Genomic DNA, 22,031 nt, shown 5'->3' on the forward strand with positions numbered 1-22,031 from the left:
CCTGCCACAGTATGCCCTCTGGTCCTGCCTGGGTCTGACCTGAGCAGCTCTGTTGCAGCTGCCTCGCTCTCCCAGAGCCCTTGGCTTCGAGAAAGAAACTCCCATAAATTCTTTCAGAGCAAAGGGCATAGCTCACCTAAGAGTGATCGGTGATTTCACTTTAAAGGTCCACACTGCTTGGAAGTACACGTAATCATATAAAATTATTTTTATTAAAATAAAAAAGCTTTCCAGTATATTGCATTGAAGACATTTATATAGAAAAAGCAATTGCAACGAACACGCTACATCAGCACTGAGATATTCTGAAAGCTTTAAGTGCCCACTTTTAAATGATATTTTGGTATAATGAGCATAGCCCTATATTTCAAAGGGTACATATAATACTGAAAAAAATACTTCATGTAAAATCTAAGTTTAGGTGCATACAAACAAGAAGTATTCCATTGAATAGCTTATTTCAAACTGTGAAACACATTCAAAGTATTCAATTTCTCAGACAACATGCAAACGTCGTAATACTTAGATCGACATTTTTAAATATATAAACCACAATTCTTTATAATTCTATATCAAAAAAGAAAGACAGAACACTTATTCACACTGTGCATATCACAAAAAGCAATGTGTCTTCATGAACGGAAAGTACTGGGTTAACACACATGATTGTCATTTTACAAATATGGCTATTTACCTCTTCATAATAAAATAAAAATATCAGGTATTATTTACATGAACTACTAATTATTTCACTTTTTGGCAAAGTATATAAAGTAGCAGCAATTGGTTTAAAGGATGATGTTTAAAAACTCTAAGTTTAACTCGGATGAATACCGAAGAATATACATCTGGTTAATATAAAAATGCATAATGCAGTATGCTTTGATGTGAAATAACTTCTCCCTTTCACAAAAGTCACATGCACGTTAGTAACCACTGAGCCTATCTATTGCTTACAATGTGTCACGTGAATGCCATTTCCATAGCTTGCTCTGCTTAACACAATAGATGGGTTCCTGATGAAAATTTCAGTAAGCTAAATTTGCCTGATGATGTATATGATAATTCCAAAGATGCTTTACCTTTATTTCATACTCTGATAGGCTCTTCACCATGACCCCTAGCTTCTAGACAGACCAGGTAGTTATCTGTAAACAAGCACACATACCCCAGGGGCACCTCAATACTTAAAGGAACTCTGAAATGAAGTTTCTGGACTTGAACCTTATAGTAAAGTGAGTTACCTTTCTAAAAAGCGATCATGTCACTTATCAATGATGTCAAATTTGTTTGAGAGTGGGGGACCCATCTAATGAGCAAACTGTAAGGCAGAAATCCACCAGAAGAAGAAATCCTCTCTTCATTAGTATTTGGAAGAACATATTTTAACATTTGTAAGGACAAAACAAAAACCCTAATATTGGCAGATTAAAAAAAATACTGTGTGGTGAACAGAGGTGACAAGTGCTTTTACTTGGCCACTATTCTACTAGAAACCAGGAGTCCTGCATGTCCCTCACAGTAGAGAAACATTCGATGGAGAAACATCTCGCACCTTTCACGGGCAGTCAGTTATGTGTCCAGAACATGTGCAAGGCAGGGCCCAGGCTGAGGAGGAGGAGGACAGGGAGACAGGGGGCTCTGGCCTCGATGCCAGCTGACGGCACACTGCTCGAGACCTGTACCTGGGAAATGATGAGGGCAGAGAGAGGGACGTGCGACGCCAGAGTGGGGCTGTCGGAGTTGATGAGGGATTCGATCTTCTCGGCTTCTTTATTGCAGGCCTCAATCTAGGAGAGGATAATCAGATTTTTAAAAATCTAAAATCACAGAACCTAGGAAAAGATCAGGTCAGACAAAAATCCAAATATATCTCAACATAGAGAATATGCTCTCCTTTTCTTAGCCAAAGTCACATTTTAATTTAGTCTCACTTTATTACACAAATAGTAACAGCGTCAATGGAAATTAGCGGAAATGATCCACAATGCCACTGCCCTTACTTTTCCCATAATCCTGTTCACCACTTATCCACATTTAGACACTGTCTTTACATGGTTAGACACTATCATAGGGAAAGGACATTCAGTGTTTCTGTACCCATCCTGGAGAAAAGCAAGCAGGCTTTACTGAACTTCCTGGGCAGTTTACAAACTGCTTGAGTCACCCCTTCACTTGAGCCCCCCCCCACCCCCATTCTGATTCTAACACCTGGGCCCAATGGGTGAGGCTCACTCTAGAGTCTGAGGAAGAAAAATGGGGTCCATAAGACCAGTCCGGGCGCACTCCTCCTCCCCAGTAGGAGCACGGCCCTGAGGAGACAGGTGTCTACTCTGGCTGTGTTACTGTGTGACCCGTGTCAGCCCCTTCCCTCCCCGGGCCTGCACACTCCGGGAAGCGGCATCTTGACCTGTCCGCTCTCCTACTCCTTCACGGTCAGCCATCAAATGTGTGCCCGGCCTCTGCCACCGGGAGAGCGCTCACGGGTCCGGCTCTGTCCTTCAGAGGCGGCCTTGCTCCTCTCCCTCCCGCCCTGCCTAACTTTCCAAAGGCCTCCATCCCCTACCCCACAAAGTCCCCCAAAGGCGAAGGCGACAGGGAGGGTTCACGCGCCTTGCCCCACCTGCAAAGCTTTTGGATAATGATCGACAGGAATGATCAGGATCACGATTTCTGATTCAATGCTGAAGTATCCAAATACGTCACACTGTGGGACAGACACGTGCATGCGGATTTTCTCAAGTATTTCCAGAATTGTTATTGGCTTTTTGTTTGTTACCTGGAAAGAGAAAACATTTCTATTACCTGAATAAAAGGGGAATTCCTTATTACTGCCTTGCTACCTTGCCTATTGGAATCCCTAAGTGTGGGGCGTCAACTCAGTAGGCGCCCTGCCGGCTGAATGCTACACCTCCAGGGTCCATTCCAACCTCCTTCTGTCTGACTGCTGAGCTTTGTAGCTAAGATAAACACTCACCAGAAGCCCCCCCCCCCAACTCCTTTTAAGTGACTGTTCTCAGTTGGGGGCCACAGGAAAACGATTAGAGACTTCCTGTAAAAACACAAGGGTTTGAATCCAAATGGGGATGGTTTTCCAGGTGGTGGCAGGTGGTGGCTGCTACATTTCTGGAGCCCTGGGTCCACAAAGTGGGGCAGCAGTGATGGTGTAGAAAAGGGAAAAGGGCAAGCCTCCCACAGGAGGGTGGCACACTCCGGAAGCTCCCCCAGGAGGAACAGGGACTGAGGGGGCAGGCAGCCTTCAAACCACCCGGGCACCTACCAGTCTCTGGCTGCTTGGTCCTGCCTCCAGCCCTAACTTTGCCTTCCGTGAAAGCTGGGACCTTTTCTAAGGAAGGCTCAGGCTGACCGTGACGTGTAGAGCAAGGTCACCAAACAGCCAGGGTGCAGAGGAGAGGAGCACAGCCTCGGGTGCCAGGCAGCCTCGTTCTACTGGTTATGTGTGGCACGGCCCTGGGCACGTTGCTTTCCGAGGATTGCTTTCCTCCTCTATAAATGGGACAACAGTCTCCTCTGTGGCATTACTGAGAGTCTCATCGATACGCTTTCAACAACACCTGGCAGAGAAAGCAACTTACCTTAGCAATAGTATCCAGTTTTTCCTTGTCAAACAGAACTCTTAACATCCCAGCACATAAGGGGCAACAAGCGCCTGTATAACAGAAACCATTTTATGTGTGTTCAGAATTAGAAAATGAAAATTCAAAGTAGATGGTGAAATTACCCAGGCTTCATTTTGTGCTAGGAGAGCTGTAGCTTCCTTCCTGCTCGCTGTGCTTGCAGATACGTTCCCTGACCACCCCGGGCCTTACTGTCCACACGCGTGCCCAAATCCTTCCTCCACCCCTGCTTTCACCCTTTACCACTTCTCAGGGTGAGGCAGTTATGGTGCAGGACAGCAGAGACAGCTGACCCTTCAAGGGATGCAGGACCTGGCCCCTCTCCTGCCTCAAAACTCTCTGTGTGATCCTGGGAAAGTGCTTTCCTGGGCCTTTCATTTCCTGTCCACAAAACAAGGGAGCAGGTGTTTTAGGGATTGCATGAGTTTTTGATTCAAATCTAATTTTAAAAATTATTTTAAACTGTTAAAAGTGATAACAAAACATCAGACCATGGTGTCCGGGAGGAAAGAGGCCTTGGTTTGCTCACTGCTGTGTCCCAGTGCCTAGATGAGTCTCTGGCACACAGCGGAGCTCAAGAAACATCTGATGAATCCAAGGATGGAGGAATGAACTTGTTAGCCTTGAGATTAACCTGTTCTGTGCAGACACGGGATAAAGCCTTCTCTGATACCTCTGTTTAACTGAAAAGTATGGCACTGCCAGGTAAGTAGTTTAGGAAAATGGTTACCACTTCTAACAGTCTGTAGGAAACAGACTTTCTGGATTATATGCGACTAAAACAATTAAATTAAGATGCTAAGGCCAATCCAAGACCACTATCTTATATTTCTCTCAATTTCAAATGTTTGTGTTCATCACAACTACCTCAATCATTCATTATTTATGAATCACTCATTCATTATTGATTCTTTACTCATTAACTACTAATTCTTTATTAACTTTATAATGAGTAAATTTAATGCATTTGAATAAAGAATCATAACTTTAGTAATTAAATATTGCCTTATCTATTTATATNTATTTATTTTTAAGTTTATTTATTTTATTAAAAAAATTTTTAATGCTTATCTAATTTTGAGAGAGAAAGAAAGACAGAGCATGGGGGTGGGGGGACAGAGAGAGAGGGAGACACAGAATCTGAAGCAGGCTCCAGGCTCTGAGCTGTCAGCACAGACCCCAACATGGGGCTTGAAATCACAAACTGCTAGATGATGACCTGAGCCAAAGTTGGAGGCTTAACCAACTGAGCCACCCAGATGCCCCAAGTTTATTTATTTTTTATTTAAGTAATCTCTACACCCAACATGGGACTCGAACTCATGACCTTGAGGTCAAGAGTCGCATGCTCTTCCGACACCCAGCCAGGCACCCCTGCCATATTGTTTTAGATCCAATGGATAAGATGATATCTAAGGTAATCTATAGCTTTTTAAGGTGGACTCAGAGTAATGCATCAGATTAGCATCAGGTAGAGCAAAGACTTTTTGAAAAATTTAAGTAAACGAGTCAACTCTCTTCTGAGTGACTCATTCTCTGGAGGTGCTAAGTAAGCCTTCCCAATCCCACCCCTGCCCCACCCCAAGCACTGCCAGCTTACCGGGTGGGATGACAGGTTTGCACTCAGTTGCAGAGAGTGAAGGACACTTCACAGCAGCGCACTCCGCAACAGAACTGTACTCTGAGAGGACCCCAACGGCCTGGCAGGGCCCATAGTAATCAACCGCCACACGGTCTGAGTAGGCAGCACACACACTACTATAGGTCTCGCCATTGTGCCCGCAGATGGGCTCTGTGGCTCTGCAGAAGGGCTGACAATAAACAAAGCACATTTAGCCCAGAAACCTGTATGGTACACTTTTTCTAACCAAGAGCCCAGAATAGGAAGGGGAAGCGAAACAGGTATAAATTCCTGGCCCCTCTTAATTAAGCTCTAAGATCGGCTAAACTTTGGGTTGGGGGAGGGGTCAATAGGGCTGTCCCAAGATGAACCTAAATGATTACTTTTCTCAGCCTCCCTGGGACTTGGGTCCTCATATGAGATGCTGCCCCCCTCCACCCCAGGCTTCTATGAATCCAGAAGTGCCTGTCTGAAGAAAACAAGATCAATCTTTATGCAAATTCAGAAGCCTTATCATTTCCTGCTGGTATGGGATAAGTAGAGGGAAGAGTAGAGCGATCAGTGGGGCAGAGACCTGGGACCCAAAAGGTAGGTTAGGAATAAGTAAGACAAAACTTGTAGCCAGGAAGAGGGAACAAGAAGGAAGAGAAGACTGGGAATTCAGAATAGAAGGCATCAGTGCACTTGGAAAACAAGCTCTGAAGGAAAACGAGCCTAGGGGGATAAGCTGAAGGCATTTTCCTGCCGGCCAAGACCAGGAAATGAGAAGCAAGCCTGGGGTCGGGTTTTTGCTGGCTGTGGGTGGGGGGTGCTGTGCGGTGGTATGTGTGGAGTTGTCCTTGGGGGTGTTTTTTTCCCATGAACCCTACAAGGCTAAAAAACAGACTGATGTAAAAAGACATTAAGCTCTTCAAGAAACTTTCACTCACTCTTCAGTAGTGCGAGTGGGACTTCAATGGAAAGAGTGGGAAAGGACTCTTTTCCTGGTGGTTTTAACTCACAGACTTCCCGGCTATTCCCTAACGAGGGCCCACAGACCGTGGGAAATGACAATGGTGCTAACATTACATTCCACTCCTAACGGCAGTGCCAGGAGGCCGCTCTGTCCTCGTCTGTGCACTAGACGCACGAAGGTACATACACTAGCAAGAGAGCCCACCAGAGTCAGCAGAAAAAACCCAGCTTGGGATGGCTCATTTTAGTTCTCCAGATTTGACAGGACTCACAGGAGACCCCCAGGCGATCTTACTGCGGCTTCATCTGTGAAAGATCATATACCGACACCGACTGTATGCTCAGTGTGCTTGGGTTTGTCAGCCAAACCACCGTACCTGGCACGGGCCTTTATATAAGAGGCTTTGCCCCCTCTGGTACAACGTGCAGAGACTGCTGTGCTCCATGTGGTGTGTGTCACATACAGGATCGCGAACCTGGTCACAGGTGAGCTGTCTCGGCAAACACTCGTGTTGGCTACATCCAAATTTATCAAACGTTGTCAGACAGACTTGTGGTCTGGGTATGCATCTGAAAAACACAAGTGCGGCACCGTGGGCCAGTGCTGGGAGGGGCGATGGTGAGGCCAGTACGGCAGTGACGAGGCACAAGAGGCCGGGGGAAAAAAGCAAGAGAAGAATCAGAAAGAGCCCCTGCCCCCCAAAGCATATGGAGAGTGGGAGGGTCAAGCGTGCATATGAAATAAGCTAGTAGATGACACATAAAATGCTCATGGGAATGAGTCATTCTGATTCAGGAGCCAAAGGAAAGCACGGGGAAGAGGGTGCGTCCTGGTCGCAACATGGAGGATGCGGAGTGTCGCACAGGCGTGCCAGGCTAAGGGAGCCACACGAGCAAAGGTATGGTGCCGTAGACTACAGGACTGGGGGACAGGAGAGGTGACCCTGAGGGCGGGAGCCAAGGTCGCAGGGGTAGAAGTGGCATGATAGGAGGTCATCATGGGTTAGCGTCCGACGTGAGATGCCCTTTTAGTCAATAATAAATGAAGCATTTTCTGGGGGTTAATTTTCAGCTTGGCTAATACATATGAATCTGTCTTAAGAGAAGGCTTCACAGTGTGTGTTGAAAACAATCAGGCTTCTGTGCTTACAGGCTGAGGACCTGCTGCTGGCTGGTTGTGGATCAGAGACAGAATGGCGCCCCACGAAGCTGGCTTTTCCTAATAACCTCAGGACCTTGCTTCAGTCTCAATTCCCGAACTTCTTCAGAAGGGTTGGGGATGATGGCTCTTTAGACTTTTCTGCTATTTCATTTCTATATAGGACATTTATAACTTTCTATCAGAAGACCTATTGAAATGTTCAGCTTGCACTGGGCATTTGAAATAACAGGATATACAAATGTTAGTCTGTAAAACAGAAGGAGAAAAGTATAGCAGCTGGCATCATTTTACTTCCAAGGAAATTACCTCTATTCTTTTTTTTTTTTTTAATTTTTTTTTTAATGTTTTATTTATTTCTAGGAGAGAGAGAGACAGAGTGAGCAGGGGAGGGTCAGAGAGAGAGGGAGTCACAGACTCTGAAACAGGCTCCAGGCTCTGAGCTGGCAGTCAGCACAGAGCCCGACGCGGGGCTCGAACCCACGAACCACGAGATCATGACCTAAGCGAAAGTCGGACGCTTAACCGACTAAGCCACCCAGGCGCCCCACCCTCCATTCTTTTTAAGGAGAAGCCTCCTGCTCTGAAACGTCTACCACCATCATCGCTACTACTCACCTGTGGTCACTTTTTCTGATGGGATTTAAAATCAGAATGCACAGGGTTGTATGGCTTTTTGGAAATTTAAGACATTTGAAAAGAAATAAAGGAAAAGAACATTTAGAACTTCATTACCTATTAACATGGAAGGAATGAGAACCAAGACTATCAGGAGACATTTGGTAATTTTGGAAGGAAAGATTTGAGTACTGAAAAATAAGATCATCTGGAAAGCTGAAAATCCAGGGGCTAAATTAAACATGATCAGGGCAGGCACTCTGTCTTGCTTAGTGTCGCGTTCTAGTGTTTAGAAAGATGCCGGGTACATCAGTAGATATTTGACGAATGAATACAACTTTGTATTTTTTAATAATTATTTTTTGAACAGATAATACGAGTCCCTGGTAAAACTGAAAAGATGCAAAAGTGTACACAGTGAAAAAAATAAGCCTGCCTCCTACTCTCAGAGCCAAGCCACCTGAGCCTTCCCCAGAGACAACTGCTATCATCAATTTCTTGCTTACTAATTCCAGAGATCCTTTAGGTAAGTATAAGCATTTATATATACTGGTTCAAGAGTCTGTGCATTTTTTTTTTTTAAGTTTTATTTATTTCTAGGAGAGAGAGAGAGAGAGACGGCGCGAGCAGGGGAGGGTCAGAGAGAGAGGGAGTCACAGACTGAAACAGGCTCCAGGCTCCGAGCTGGCAGTCAGCACAGAGCCCGACGCGGGGCTCGAACCCACGAACCGTGAGATCATGACCCAAGCGAAAGTCGGACACCCAACCGACTAAGCCACCCAGGCGCCCCAAGAGTCTGTGCGTTTAAATTTTTGACAGGCTTGGCCAAATTGCCCTCCACAGAGGATGTACCAAGCCTCCCTTCAATCCCCTTCTTGTATGGGAGTTCCTGTTTCCTTACATCATGTTCTCAAACTTTTTATCTTTGCCAATCTGGTAGATGGAAAATGGTGCATACTTATACCTTTAACTTACATTTCTCATAATATGAGAAAGGTTAAGCATCATGGTAGCTTGACTGGATGCTCATCAAATTCATTTTATTTTCTTCTTGGGCACATGTCTAGGTTATATTTCCCAGTCTCCCTGGCAGTAATGGTGGCCAGGTGACTGAGTTCTAAACAGTGGAATGTGGCTGGAAGTAGAGATGAATGTCCCTTTTACACCTGGCCTGTAAAAGCTTCTCAATAGCAACCATCACCATCTCCCTTCTCTTAATTTCTGGCCAGATGGAGAAGACATGGAGGAGGACTAGGAGTCTGGAGCTGGAGCTTCAGGCGTCACTAGATGGATGGATCTTAAGTTTCTGAATCACTGTGTGGAAAGCCACCTGCTGAACACTCAAATGCATGGTATTTGAATATCTACTATGTTCAAGTACTGATATTATTGGGCTTGTATATAGTAGCTAGAGTTACTCTAATAAGAGCCTCTTGTCCAGTGTTTAACAACTATTTGTATTTTTCTGTTTATATCCTTGCTCCATTTTTCTATTAGGTTTTTGATTTTGCCTATTTTTATAGGAGGTTGTTGATCTTCTACATGACGATTTGTAGGAACTCTACATTTTAAGGAAATCAGCCCTTTCTCTATGATATTCTGTGGGTTTGGCTCATCACACTGGAGTTACCAATTGTGGGTTCCGCTTTAAGCTTTGTTCAGCAAAGCTGAGGACCAGAGAAAAGATTACTCAAGACCCTGCAAGTCAAGAGAGATGGGAGGGAAGCTAAAGGAAATCACCCCAAAGTGCTCTCAAGCTCTCGTACTTATTAGGCATACATTACGGGGAAAACATTGCACAATGTGTCAGTGGCTACGTGCCAGTAAAAAAGTATAGAAAGTGGGCAAAAAACAAAACAAAACAAGGCATTCCCAAGACTCCAAAAGAGCAGATGCCTGAAAGCAGGGTGGAAAACAAGATAAGATATTCTACAGATAACATGGTCTAAGGAATTCATGAGCTTAGGCAGGACCCAATCCCTATATACACATTAACTGGATACTGGTCCACTGTTTTTAGCAGGGCCAGAAAGCATGGAATGCATTCCCTATAATCTCCTTAACCAGGACAGAGTGATTTGATTTCCACAATATTCTTTCCAGTTTGTAATTTGTTACCATGCAGAAAATTTTCATTTTCATGTAGCTGCATTTTTCAATCCATTTTTAAACATTGGTTTTGTATTATACCCAGCAAGACCTTCCCATTTTGAGATTTTATTGTTTCATTATAAAAGCAAAAGAGCCCTATTCAAAAGGGTTAGCAAATAGAGGAAGACAAATGAACAAACAAACACTGAAACAATCCTCAAGCCACCTCCCAATACAACTAGCTTATCCTATTAGCTTATTTGTTATGCCCAACACCCTGTCTTCTTTCCATAGGAACTTTTTGGGCTTAGTTTTCATGGTATAAACTTCGCCAGATGGGTGACTAATTCTCTTTGCCATTTCTTTTCACATTGTGAGAATCTTCCCCTTGCTCCTTACTGCATCAGGGTTTTCAGGATGGAGAAGCAATTGCTTATTCTCCACAAAATCCTTCACAATGAAAAGATGTGTTCAGGTCTTTGAGGCAGCCAGTGAAAACTCCTGTTCTAGGAGTTTCTAAACCTAAGACAGTCAGCAGACACTTGCTGTTTGGCCACCACATACAGAAATCCATCATTATTAAGGCTAGGTCAACTATATTTAGAGCTCATGAGGAAACTGCAGAGAAAGGAGCCCCTCCACAAATAACTTCACATAATACTGAAGTTGCATTTCTAGAGATTTCTCATGTACAATCCCTAAAATAGAGGTAGATAAGCAGGAGAAAATTTCCATTACTATAAGGCATAAATAGCTAATAATAAGAATACATTCATTTCTCTTGTCTTGTCTGCTGTCATTCCGTGCCTTGCACTTTCCATTTTAGTCTTACAGAACTGCTATAGCTCCCAGGAGATATCCCGCTATTTCCTCATTTCTAGCAGCCAAGATCTTTCCTCCTGTTTTTCTCTCTGACTTCACCAACACCACCTTTCTTCCACTGTCAACCCTGCCTGCAATCTCCTCATCTTCTTATTTATTTATGTTTGTTTATTTATATTTAGATATTTTTAAAATTTACATCCAAGGTAGTTAGCATATAGTGCAATAATGATTTCAGGAGTAGAATCCAGTGATTCATCCCTTATGTATAACACCCAGTGCTCATCCCAACAAGTGTCTTCCTTAATGCCCCTTACCCATTTAGCCCATCCCCCCACCCACAACCCCTCCAGCAACTCTCAGTTTGTTCTCTGTATTTAAGAGTTTCTTTATGTTTTGTCCCCCTCCCTGTTTTCATATTATTTTTGCTTCTCTTCCCTTATTTTCATCTGTTTTGTATCTTAAATTCCTCATATGAGTGAAGTCATATGGTATTTGTCTTTCTCTGACTGACTAATTTCACTTAGCATAATACAGTTCCATCCAGATTGTTGCAAATGGCAAGATATCATTCCTTTTGATGGCCAAGTAATACACCATTGTATGTATATACCACATCTTTTTTTAAAATTTAATTTTGAGAGGGGCTTATGGGTGGCTTAGTCGGTTAAGCATCCGACTTTCGCTTGGGTCATGATCTTGCGGTTCATGGGTTCGGGCCCCGTGTCAGGCTATGTGTTGACTGCCAGCTCAGAGCCTGGAGCCTGTTTCAGTCTGTGACTCCCTCTCTCTCTGACCCTCCCCTGCTCACGCTGTCTCTCTCTCTCTCTCTCCTAGAAATAAATAAAACATTTAAAAAAAAATTTTTAATTTTGAGAGAGAGAATGAGAGAATGAGTTGGGGAGGGGCAGAGACAGAGGGAGACACAGAATCTGAGGCAGGCTCCAGGCTCCAAGCAGTCAGCGCAGACCCCGAGGTGAGGCTCAAACTCACAAACCATGAGATCATGACCTGAGCTGAAGTCAGATGCTCAACCGACTGAGCCACCCAGGTGCCCCATATACCAGATATTTTTTTATCCATTCATCTGTTGATGGACATTTGGGTCCTTCCCATACTTTGGCTATTGTCCATAGTGCTGCTATAAACATTGGGGTACATGTGATCCTTTGAAAAGCACACCTGTATCCTTTGGATAAATACCTAGTAGTGCAATTGCTGGATCGTAGGGTAGTTCTAGTTTTAATTTTTTGAGGAAACTCCATATTGTTTTCCAGAGTGGCTGCACCAGTTTGCATTCCTACCAGCAGTGCAAAAGGGTTCCTTTTGGTCTGTATCATCACCAATATCTGTTGTTGCCTGAGTTGTTAATGTTAGCCATTCTGACTGGTGTGAGATGGTATCTCGTTGTGGTTTTGATCTCCCTGATCATGAGTGATGTTGAGCATTTTTTCATGTGCCTGTTAGTCATCTGGATGCCTTCTTTGGAAAAATGTCTAGTCATGTTTTTTGCCCATTTCTTCACTGGATTATTTGTATTTTGGCTGTTAACTTTGATAAATTTATTATAGATTTTGGATACTACCCCTTTATCTGATATGTCGCTTGCAAATATCTTATCCCATTCTGCTGGTTGCCTTTTAGTTTTGCTAACTGTTTCCTTTGCTGTGCAGAAGTTTTTTTTTATCTTGATGAGGTCCCAATAGTTCATTTTTGCTTATATTTCCCTTGCCTCTGGAGACACTCTGAGTAAGAAATTGCTGAGGCCAAGGTCAAAGAGGTTTTTGCCTGCTTTCCCTTCTAGGATTTTGATGGCTTTCTGTCTTTATGTTTAGGTCTTTCATACATTTTGAGTTTATTTTTGTGTATGGTATAAGAAAGTGGTCCAGGTTCATTCTTCTGCATGTTGCTGTCCAGTTTTCCATTCGCTGGCAAGCACCATTAGCTGAAGAGGCTGTCTTTATTCCATTGGATATTCTTTCCTGCTTTGTCAAAGATTAGATGGCCATACATTTGTGGGTCCATTTCTGGGTTCTCTATTCTGTTCCATTGATCTAAGTGTCTGTTTTTGTGCCAGTACCATACTGTCTTGATGATGACAGCTTTGTAATCCATATTGAAGTCTCATAGAATGAGTTTGGAAGTTTTCCTCCCATTTCTATTTTTTTGGAACAGCTTAAAAAAATAAGTGTTATCTCTTCCTTAAATGTTTGGTAAAATTCCCCTGGAAAGCCATCTGGCCCTGGACCCTTGTTTTTTAGGAGATTTTTGGTTACTAATTCAATTTCTTTACTGGTTATGGGTCTGTTCAAATTTTCTATCTTGCTATTTCAGTTTTGGTAGTTTATATGTTTCTAGGAATTTGTCCATTTCTTCCAGATTGCTCAATTTATTGGCATGTAATTGCTCATAATATTCTCTCATTATTGTTTGTATTTCTGGGTGTTGGTTTTGATCTCTCCTCTTTCATTCTTGATTTTACTTATTTGGGTCCTTTCCTTTTTCTTTCCGATCAAACTGGCTAGGGGTTTATCAATTTTGTTAATTCTTTCAAAGAACCAACTCCTGGTTTCATTGATCTGTTCTACTGTTGTTGTTTTTTTTATTTTGAAAGCATTGATCTCTGCTCTAATCTTTATTCTTCTGCTGGTCTTGGAATTTATTTGCTGTTCTTTTTCCACCTCCTTATGGTGTAAGGTTAGGTTGTGTATCTCATACCTTTCTTCCGTCTTTAGGAAGGCCTCTAATGCTATATACTTCCCTCTTATGACCATTTCTGTTGCATCCCAGAGTTTTGGGGCTATAGTGTTATCATTGTCATTGGCTTCCATGTACTTTTTAAATTTCTTCTTTAACTTATTGGTTAAGCCATTCATTCTTTAGTAGGATGTTCTTTAATCTCCAAGTATTCATTGTCTTTCCAATTTTTTCTTGTGGTTGATTTAGAGTTTCATAGCATTGTGGTCTAAAAATATGCACAGTATGATCTTGATCTTTTTACACTTGTTGAGGGCTGATTTGTGTCCCAGTATGTGATCTATTCTGGAATGTTCCATGTGCACTCGAGGAAGAATATGTATGCTGCTGCTCTTGGATGAAATGTCCTGAATATATCTGTTAAGTCCATCTGGTCCAGTGCGTCATTCAAAGCCATTGTTTCCTTGTTGATTTTCTGTTTGGATAATCTGTCCATTGCTGTAAGGGGGGTGTTGAAGTAACCTACTATTATGGTATTATTATCAATGAGTTTCTTTATGTTTGTGATTAATTGATTTATATGTATGAGTGTTTTCACGTTGGGGGCATAAATGTTTACAATTTTTAGATTTTCTTGGTGGATAGACCCCTTAATTATGATATAATGTCCTTCCTCATCTCTTGCTACAGTCTTTATTTTAAAATCTAGATTGTCTGCTATAAGTAGGGTTACTCTGGCTTTCTTTTGGTATCCATTAACATGATAGATGGTTCTCCATCCCCTTACTTTCAATCTCAAGGTGTCTTTAGGTCTTAAATGGGTCTTTTGTAAACAGCAAATACATGATCTTACTTTCTTATCCATTCTGTTACTCTATGTCTTTGATTGAAGTGTTTAGTCCATTGACATTTAGAGTGAGTACTGAAAGATGAATTTATTGCCATTGTGTTGCCTGTAGAGTTGGAATTTCTGGTGGTGTTCTCTTTTCCTTTATAGTCTTTGTTGCTTTTGGTCATTTTTGTTTTGTTTCATCTTTTCTCCCCTCAGCAATTCCCCCTTAGAATTTCTTTAAGGCTGGTTTAGTGGTCACAAACTCCTTCAGTTTTTGTTTGTCTGGGAAACTCTTTATCTCCATTCCTATTTTGAATGACAGCGTTGCTGAATAAAGACTTTTTGGCTGCATATTTTTCCAGTTCAGCAGGTTGAATATATCCTACCACTCAGACACAGCTCGGGAGAGAAAGAGACTGTGGCCCCTATGCTGGGGAGGCAGCCATGGTCATAGAGAAAGGCAAGAAAACAAACTAGCATGCACAGAGGGGAGTGCTTGGGGAAGACAAATCCCTGCAGCAATTGGCTCGGAAAATGAGAGGGCTCAAATTTCATGAGTTCTTACAACCAGTGGGGCTTAAAGCCCGGAGTTTTAATGGTCACTGTGGTTGGTTCTAGGAGAGCTTGGAGGGCATTGGGACTGTTCTTGAAGAAAAGGCAGGGCAAACGGCCTATGGGCATACAACATGGAAATAAGTGGAGCACACAGTAGGGAGATTATTCGCTCATCTCAGAATGTGTCCCAGAGAGACAGCATTCATGGAGACCCCTCCATGGAAAAAGGAATTGGCAGGTGCCATTTTCCTCCCGCACTCCTCAAGATAAGCACAGGGTCACCTTTGGGAACCAGTGCAGCACCAACACTTGCAACTTAACTTTCTTACACCAGGCCCTGCCCCATCATGCTCTGGTGGAACTACCCTTCCAGGCACACTTGCCTGAGTCCCAGCATGGTGGGCTCCCTCCTGCAGAAGACTGGCCCAAACCCCTGCTCATGATGCATCTCCCCGTGTGGGAGTTTTGCAGAGACTTGGTTCTAGTAGCAGTGGCAACATGTCTCATTTCACAAACAGATCAGAGCACACCTAGTTAAAGTGCCCCACATTCAGGCCATGATTAACAGTGCCCACAACAGGTAAAGAGCCTCTGCAGACGACTGGCCTGAAGGATACAGTAGCCAGGATGAAACAGCAGAGCACATGTAGCACACATTGGAGACACTCCTGGAAGCAGGCCTTGGCGAATAGGGAACATTATACTGCAGGGCACTAGAGAGCTTCTTCATAATGCCATCAGCCTTAAGAACAGGAGACATAGCTGACTTTCCTAACACACAGAGACAGGCACAGAGAATTAAACAACATGAGAAGACAGAGGAATTTGTCCCAAATGAAAGAACAGGACAAGGGCATGGCCAGAGATCTAAGCACAACAGATAGAAGTAACATGCTGATGGCGAATTTAAAGCATTGGTCATATGGATACTCACTGAAATTGAGAAAAGAGTGGAAGACATAAGTGAGACCCTTAACACAGAGATAAGGAATAACATAGTAGAGATAAAGGGCTCAATAAATTAAACAAAAAACATGCCCAGTGGAATGAACAGCAGGCTGGAAGAAGCAAAGGAATGAATTAATGATTTAGAAGACAGAGTAATGGAAAGTAATCAAGCTGAACAAAAGAAAGAAAAAAGAATTATGCAGAATGAGAATAGACTTAGGGAACTCAGTGAGTCCATCAAATGTAATAATATTTGTATTATAGGAGAACCATAAGAAGAAGAGAGAAAAATGGGGCAGAGAATTTATTTGAAGAAATAATAGCTGAAAATTTCTCTAATCTGGAGAAGGACACAAATATCCAGATCTAGGAGGCACAGAGAACCCATAACAAAATCAACAAAAAGGGTCCACACCAAGACATATTGTAATTAAAATGGCGAGATATAGTGACAAAGAAAAAAACACTGGGGCACCTGGATGGCTCAGTTGGGTGAGCATCCAACTCTCAGTTGGCTCAAGTCATCATCCCAGAGTTGTGGGATTGAGCCCTATGTCGAGTTCTGTGCTGGCAGTGCAGAGCCTGCTTGGGATTCTCTTTCTCCCTTCTCTCTGCCTCTCTCTCTCTCTCTCCCTCAAAATAAATAAAATTGTTCTTAAAAAAGCCACAAGACAAAAGAAGACAGTTACATACAAAGGAAACCTCATAAGGCTATCAGGTGATTTTTCAGCAGAAACTTTCCCAACTGGAAAGGATATATTCGAAGTGCTGAATGGGAAAAACCTGCAGCCAAGAATACTCTATCCAGAAAGGCTATCATTCAGAATAGAAGGAGAGATAAAGAGTTTCCCAGACAAATAAAAACTAAAGGAATTCATGACCACTAAATCAGCCCTGTAACAATTATTTAAGGGTAGTCTTTGAGTGACAAGGAAAGACCAAAAATGGTAGTATGAAAGTAGGAAACACAAAAGCAGTAAAAATGCATATTTCTGTAAAAACTCAGTCAAGGAACTCACAAAATAAAATTATGTAAAATATACCATATACCTAAAATGTGGGGAGGGGAGGAGTAAAGAATGGGTTCAAATTTAAACAACCATCAACTTAATCTTCTGCTATATGCAGAAGAGGTTATATACAAACCTAATGGTAACTACAAATCAAAACCACTAATAAATATGCAAAGAATAAAAAGAAAAACATCCAAATACATCACTAAAGAAAACCAGTAAACCATGAAAGAGAGAAAGACAAGAAAGAATCAAATAAAATTTCTAGAAAGCACCACTAAAATAAGTAATAAAATGGCAATATATACATATCTATCAATAATTACTTTGAATGTAAATGGATTAAATGGCCCAATCAAAAGACACAGGATGAGAGAATGGATAAGAAAACAAGACCTATCCAAATGCTGCCCACAAGAGATTCATTTTAGACCTAATGATATCTGTAGATTGAGGGGATGGAGAAACATTTATTATCCTAATGCATGTCAAAAGAAAGCCAGAGTAGCTACACTTATATCAGAAAAAATCGACTTTAAAACAAAGACTGTAACAAGAGATAAAGAAGGACACTATATAATAACAAAGGGGACAATCTAACAAGAAGATACAACAATTTGTTTAATGTTTATTTTTGAGAGAGAGAGATGGAGTGCGAGTGAGGGAGGGGCAGAGAGAGAGGGAAACAGAATCTGAAGCAGGCTCCAGGCTCCAAGCTGTCAGCACCCAGCCCGATGCGGGGCTTGAACTCACAAACTGTGAGATCATGACCTGTGCCTAAGTCAAACGTTTAACTGACTAAGCCATGCAGGTGCCCCATGAAGATATAACAATTGTAAATACTTATGAACCCAGCTTGGAAGCACCCAGATACATAAAATGGTTAATAGAAATATACAATAATGGATAATAATACAATAAGAGTAGGTGACTTTAACACCCCACTTACATCAATGGACAGATCATCTAAACAGAAAATAAAGAAGGAAACAGCGGCTTTGAATGACACAGTGGAGCAGATGAATTTAATAGATATACTGAGAACATTCCATCCTAAACAAAACAGCAGAATATACATTCTTTTCAAGTGCAGATGGAACATTCTCCAGAACAGATAACATATTAGGGCACAAAACAAGCCTCAACAAATTTAAAAAGATCAAAGTCATACCATGCATTTTTTCTGAGCACAACACTATGAAATTAGGAGTCAACCATAAGAAAAACCTGGAAAGACCACAAATATATGGAAGTTAAATAACATACTACTAAACAATAAATGGGTCAAGCAGAAATAAAAGAAATTAAGTACATGGAAACAAATGAAAACAAAAACAACAGTTCAAAACCTTTGGGATACAGCAAGAAGCGATTCTAAGAGAAAAGTTTATATCAATACAGGTCTATCTCAAGAAGCAAGAAAAATCTCAAATAAACAACCTAACTTTATACCTAAAGGAGCTAAAAAAAGAACATACAAAATCTAAAACCAGCAGAGGGAAGGAAATAATAAGAATTAGAACACAAATAACTGATATATAATCAAAACAAAACAAAACCAAAACAACAGAGCAGATAAATGGAACCAGGAGCTGGTTCTTTATAAAATATCAATAAAATTGATAAACCTCCAGTCAGACTTATCAAGAAAAAAGGGGGAAAGGACCCAAATAAGTAAAATCACAAATAAAAGAGAAGAAATAACAACGGACACCACAGAAATATAATTCTAAGAGAATATTATGAAAACTATATGCCAACAAATTAGACAACCTAGAAAGATATACCGACCAAAGCTAAAATAGGAAGAAATAGAAAATTTGAACAGACAGATCATCAGCAAAGAAATGAAATCAATAATCAAAAAACTCCCAACAAACAAAAGTTCAGGACCAGGTGAATTCTACTAAACGTTTAAAAAGGAGTTAATATCTCTTCTTCTCAAACTATTCAAAAAAACTGAAAAGGAAGGAAAATTTCCAAATTCATTCTATAAGGCCAGCATTATTCTGATACCAAAATCAGATAAAGACACCAAAAAAAAAAGAATTGTAGGCCAATATGTGTGATGAACACAGATGCAAAAATCCTCAACAAAATGCTAGCAAACCAAATCCAACATACATTAAAAAAACAATCATACACCATGATTAAGTGGGATTTATTCCTGGGTTGCAATATTTGCAAATCAGTCAATGTGACATATCACATCAGTAAGAGAAAGGGTAAGAACCATGTGATCATTTCAACAGATGCAGGAAAAAAAAACATTGACAAAGTACAACATTCATTTATGATAAAAACCCTCAACAAAATAGGGTTAGAGGGAACATTCCTCAACATCATAAAGGTCATATATGAAAAACTGACAGCTAATATCCTCCTCAGTGGGGATCAACTGAGAACCTTTTCTCTAAGGTCAGGAACAAGACAAGGATATTCACTCTCACTACTTTTATTCAACATAGTAGTGGAAGTCCTAGCCACAGCAATCACACAACAAGAAATAAAAAGGCATCCAAATCAGTAAGGAAGAAGTTAAGACTTTCATTATTTGCAGAAGACATGATACTATATATAGAAGACTCCACCAATAAACTGCTAGAACTGGTAAATGAATTCAGTAAAGTCACAGGATATAAAATCAATCTACAGATATCTGTTGCATTTCTATATACCAATAATGAAGCAACAGAAAGAGCAATTAAGAAAACAATTCCATTTACAACTGCACCAAAAATAATAAGATACCTATGATTAAACCTAACCAAAGAGATGAAAGACCTATATTCTGAAAACCATAAAACACTGATGAATGAAATTAAAGATGACACAAAGAAACTGAAAGACATTTCATGCTCATTGATTGGAAGAACAAATATTGTTAAAATATCTATATCACCCAAGGCAACCTACACATTTAACGTAGTTTCTATCAAAATACCAACAGCATTTTTCTCAGAGCTAGAACAAATAATCCTAAAATTTGTTTGGAACCACAAAAGACCCCAAATAGCCAAAACAATCTTGAAAAAGCAAAGCCATAGGCATCACAATTCTAGACTTCATGTGATTTTACAAAGCTGTAGTAATCAAAACCGCACTGTACTGGCACAATAATAGACACACAGATCAACCAAAAGAATAGAAAATCTAGAAATGAACCCACAATTATATGGTCAATTAATCTTTGACAACGCAGGAAAGAATATCCAATGGGAAAAAGACAGTCTCTTCAACAAATGGTTTTGGGAAAACTAGACAGCATGCAAAAGGAAGAATATGAACCACTTTCTTACACCATACACAAAACTAAATTCAAAATGGCTTAAAAACCGAAATGTGAAATCTGAAACCATAAAAATCCTAGAAGAGAGCACAGGCTGTAATTTCTCTGATGTTGGCCATAGCAACTTTTTTCTAGATGGGTACCCTGAGGCAAGGGAAATAAAAGCAAAAATAAACTATTAGGACTACATCCAAATAAAAAGCTTCAGCACAGTACAGGAAACAATCAACAAAATTAAAAGGCAACCTACAGAATGGGAGAAGGTATTTGCAAATGACATATCTGATAAATGGTTAGTATCCAAAATACATAAAGAAATATAAAACACCCAGAAAACAAATAATCCAATTAGAAATGGGCAAAAGACAAGAACAGATATTCCTCTAAACAAGTCATACAGGTGGCCAATCTATATGAAGAGATGCTCATCACTTCTCACCAGGGAAATGCAAATCAAAGCAACAATAAGATATCACCTTACACCCGTCAGAATGGCTAAAATCACAACACAAGAAACAACAGGTGTTGTAAGGATGCAGAGAAAAAGGAACCCTCTTGCACTGTTGGTGGGAATGCAAACTGGTGCAATAACTCTGGAAAACAATATGGAAGTTCCTCAGAAAGTTAAAAATAGAATTACCCTATAACACAGCAATCGTACTCCTGGGTATTTATCCAAAAAATAAAAAACACTAATTCAAAGGGATACAAATCCTCTATGTTTACAGCAGCATTATTTACAATAGCCAAACTATGGAAGCAGCCCAGTGTCCGTCAATTGATGAATGGATAAAGAAGAGGTGGTATACATAGACAATGGAATATTACTCAGCCATAAAAGAGAATAAAATCTTGCCATCTGCAACAACATGGAAGGAGACAGAAAGTACAATGCTAAATAAGTGAAATAAGTCAGTTGGAGAGAAACAAATACCATATAATTTCATTCAGATGTGGAATTTAAGAAAAAAAAAAAAAACAAGGGAAAAGAGAGAAAGACACAGACCAAGAAACAGACTCTTAGTTATAAAGAACAAACTGATGGTTAGTATCCAATATCCTTACTAGAAGGGAGGTGGGTGGGGTGGATGGGTGAAATATGTGATGAGCACTGGGGGATTAAAACAGAAAAAGATAAGGAGTCATTTACTTTACCTTTGGTTTTTTGGGCAGGGGTTAGGATTACATGGATCCTTTGAGATGCATGATCCAAACTCAAACTGATGGTCTTGGAGGCCCACACAGCGAGCAATGCAGGCGCTGGGGTAAGTGCGTCCATTCTGCCCACACACGGGGACAAACTGATCTGCACAGTTACAGGGCAGACCTGTGGAGAGGACACAGACTCACTGAAGGAAATGATGTACATTTCCTTGCTCCTCATATTTCCCAAGTAACTGGAGGTCTCAAGTTAAAATAAAATTGTAAATTGAATCAGGAAAAAGCATCCAATCTCTGACAGTGTTTTTACAGGTGGAGAGGCTCTGAAAAGCCATTTATCTGCATGATGGCTTTCCTTTGTTCCATTTATTACCACCTAATTGAGGGTTTCTAGACCTTGATCCCAGGGGTAGAGACCCATATAAAAAAAGCTATAGGTAGGAGAAGTAGAGAATGCTCCTCTCAGTCCAGTATGTAAAATCTAGAACTTAGATGTATGAAGTCCGGCTTGGGGGATTTCTGGAATGTTAAAGGGTAATATCAAAAGAACAAGAAAGTAACTTGGGAAATTACTTTAATTTTGAGACTTAAAAATTTTTATGAGTAATCAACCAAGAATTCTACTTTCTTAAT

At 40.9% G+C, this 22,031-nt stretch overlaps 1 protein-coding gene and 1 long non-coding RNA gene across 2 annotated transcripts in view; one reads left to right on the forward strand and one right to left on the reverse strand.

Annotated features, from left to right (window-relative positions):
* Positions 1-232: 232 nt before the first annotated feature.
* Positions 233-22,031, reverse strand: part of RECK (reversion inducing cysteine rich protein with kazal motifs) — an 82,951-nt gene continuing 61,152 nt past the window's right edge. The window contains exons 16-21 of the mRNA XM_077756194.1: positions 21,393-21,564; positions 6,591-6,783; positions 5,239-5,449; positions 3,597-3,670; positions 2,624-2,779; positions 233-1,790 (exon numbers count right to left, since the gene is read on the reverse strand). Coding sequence (XP_077612320.1) covers positions 1,569-1,790; positions 2,624-2,779; positions 3,597-3,670; positions 5,239-5,449; positions 6,591-6,783; positions 21,393-21,564 — 1,028 coding nt within the window. The 3' untranslated portion in view covers positions 233-1,568. The remainder of the gene's footprint in view (positions 1,791-2,623; positions 2,780-3,596; positions 3,671-5,238; positions 5,450-6,590; positions 6,784-21,392; positions 21,565-22,031) is intronic.
* Positions 7,023-9,323, forward strand: LOC144225057 (uncharacterized). The gene is made up of 3 exons (XR_013333199.1): positions 7,023-7,112; positions 8,361-8,516; positions 9,220-9,323. It is a non-coding gene; the product is annotated as an uncharacterized LOC144225057 (long non-coding RNA).

Source organism: Crocuta crocuta, unplaced genomic scaffold (genome assembly GCF_008692635.1).
Source record: "Crocuta crocuta isolate KB4526 unplaced genomic scaffold, BGI_CrCroc_1.0 scaffold431, whole genome shotgun sequence".
Classification (NCBI taxonomy): domain Eukaryota; kingdom Metazoa; phylum Chordata; class Mammalia; order Carnivora; family Hyaenidae; genus Crocuta; species Crocuta crocuta.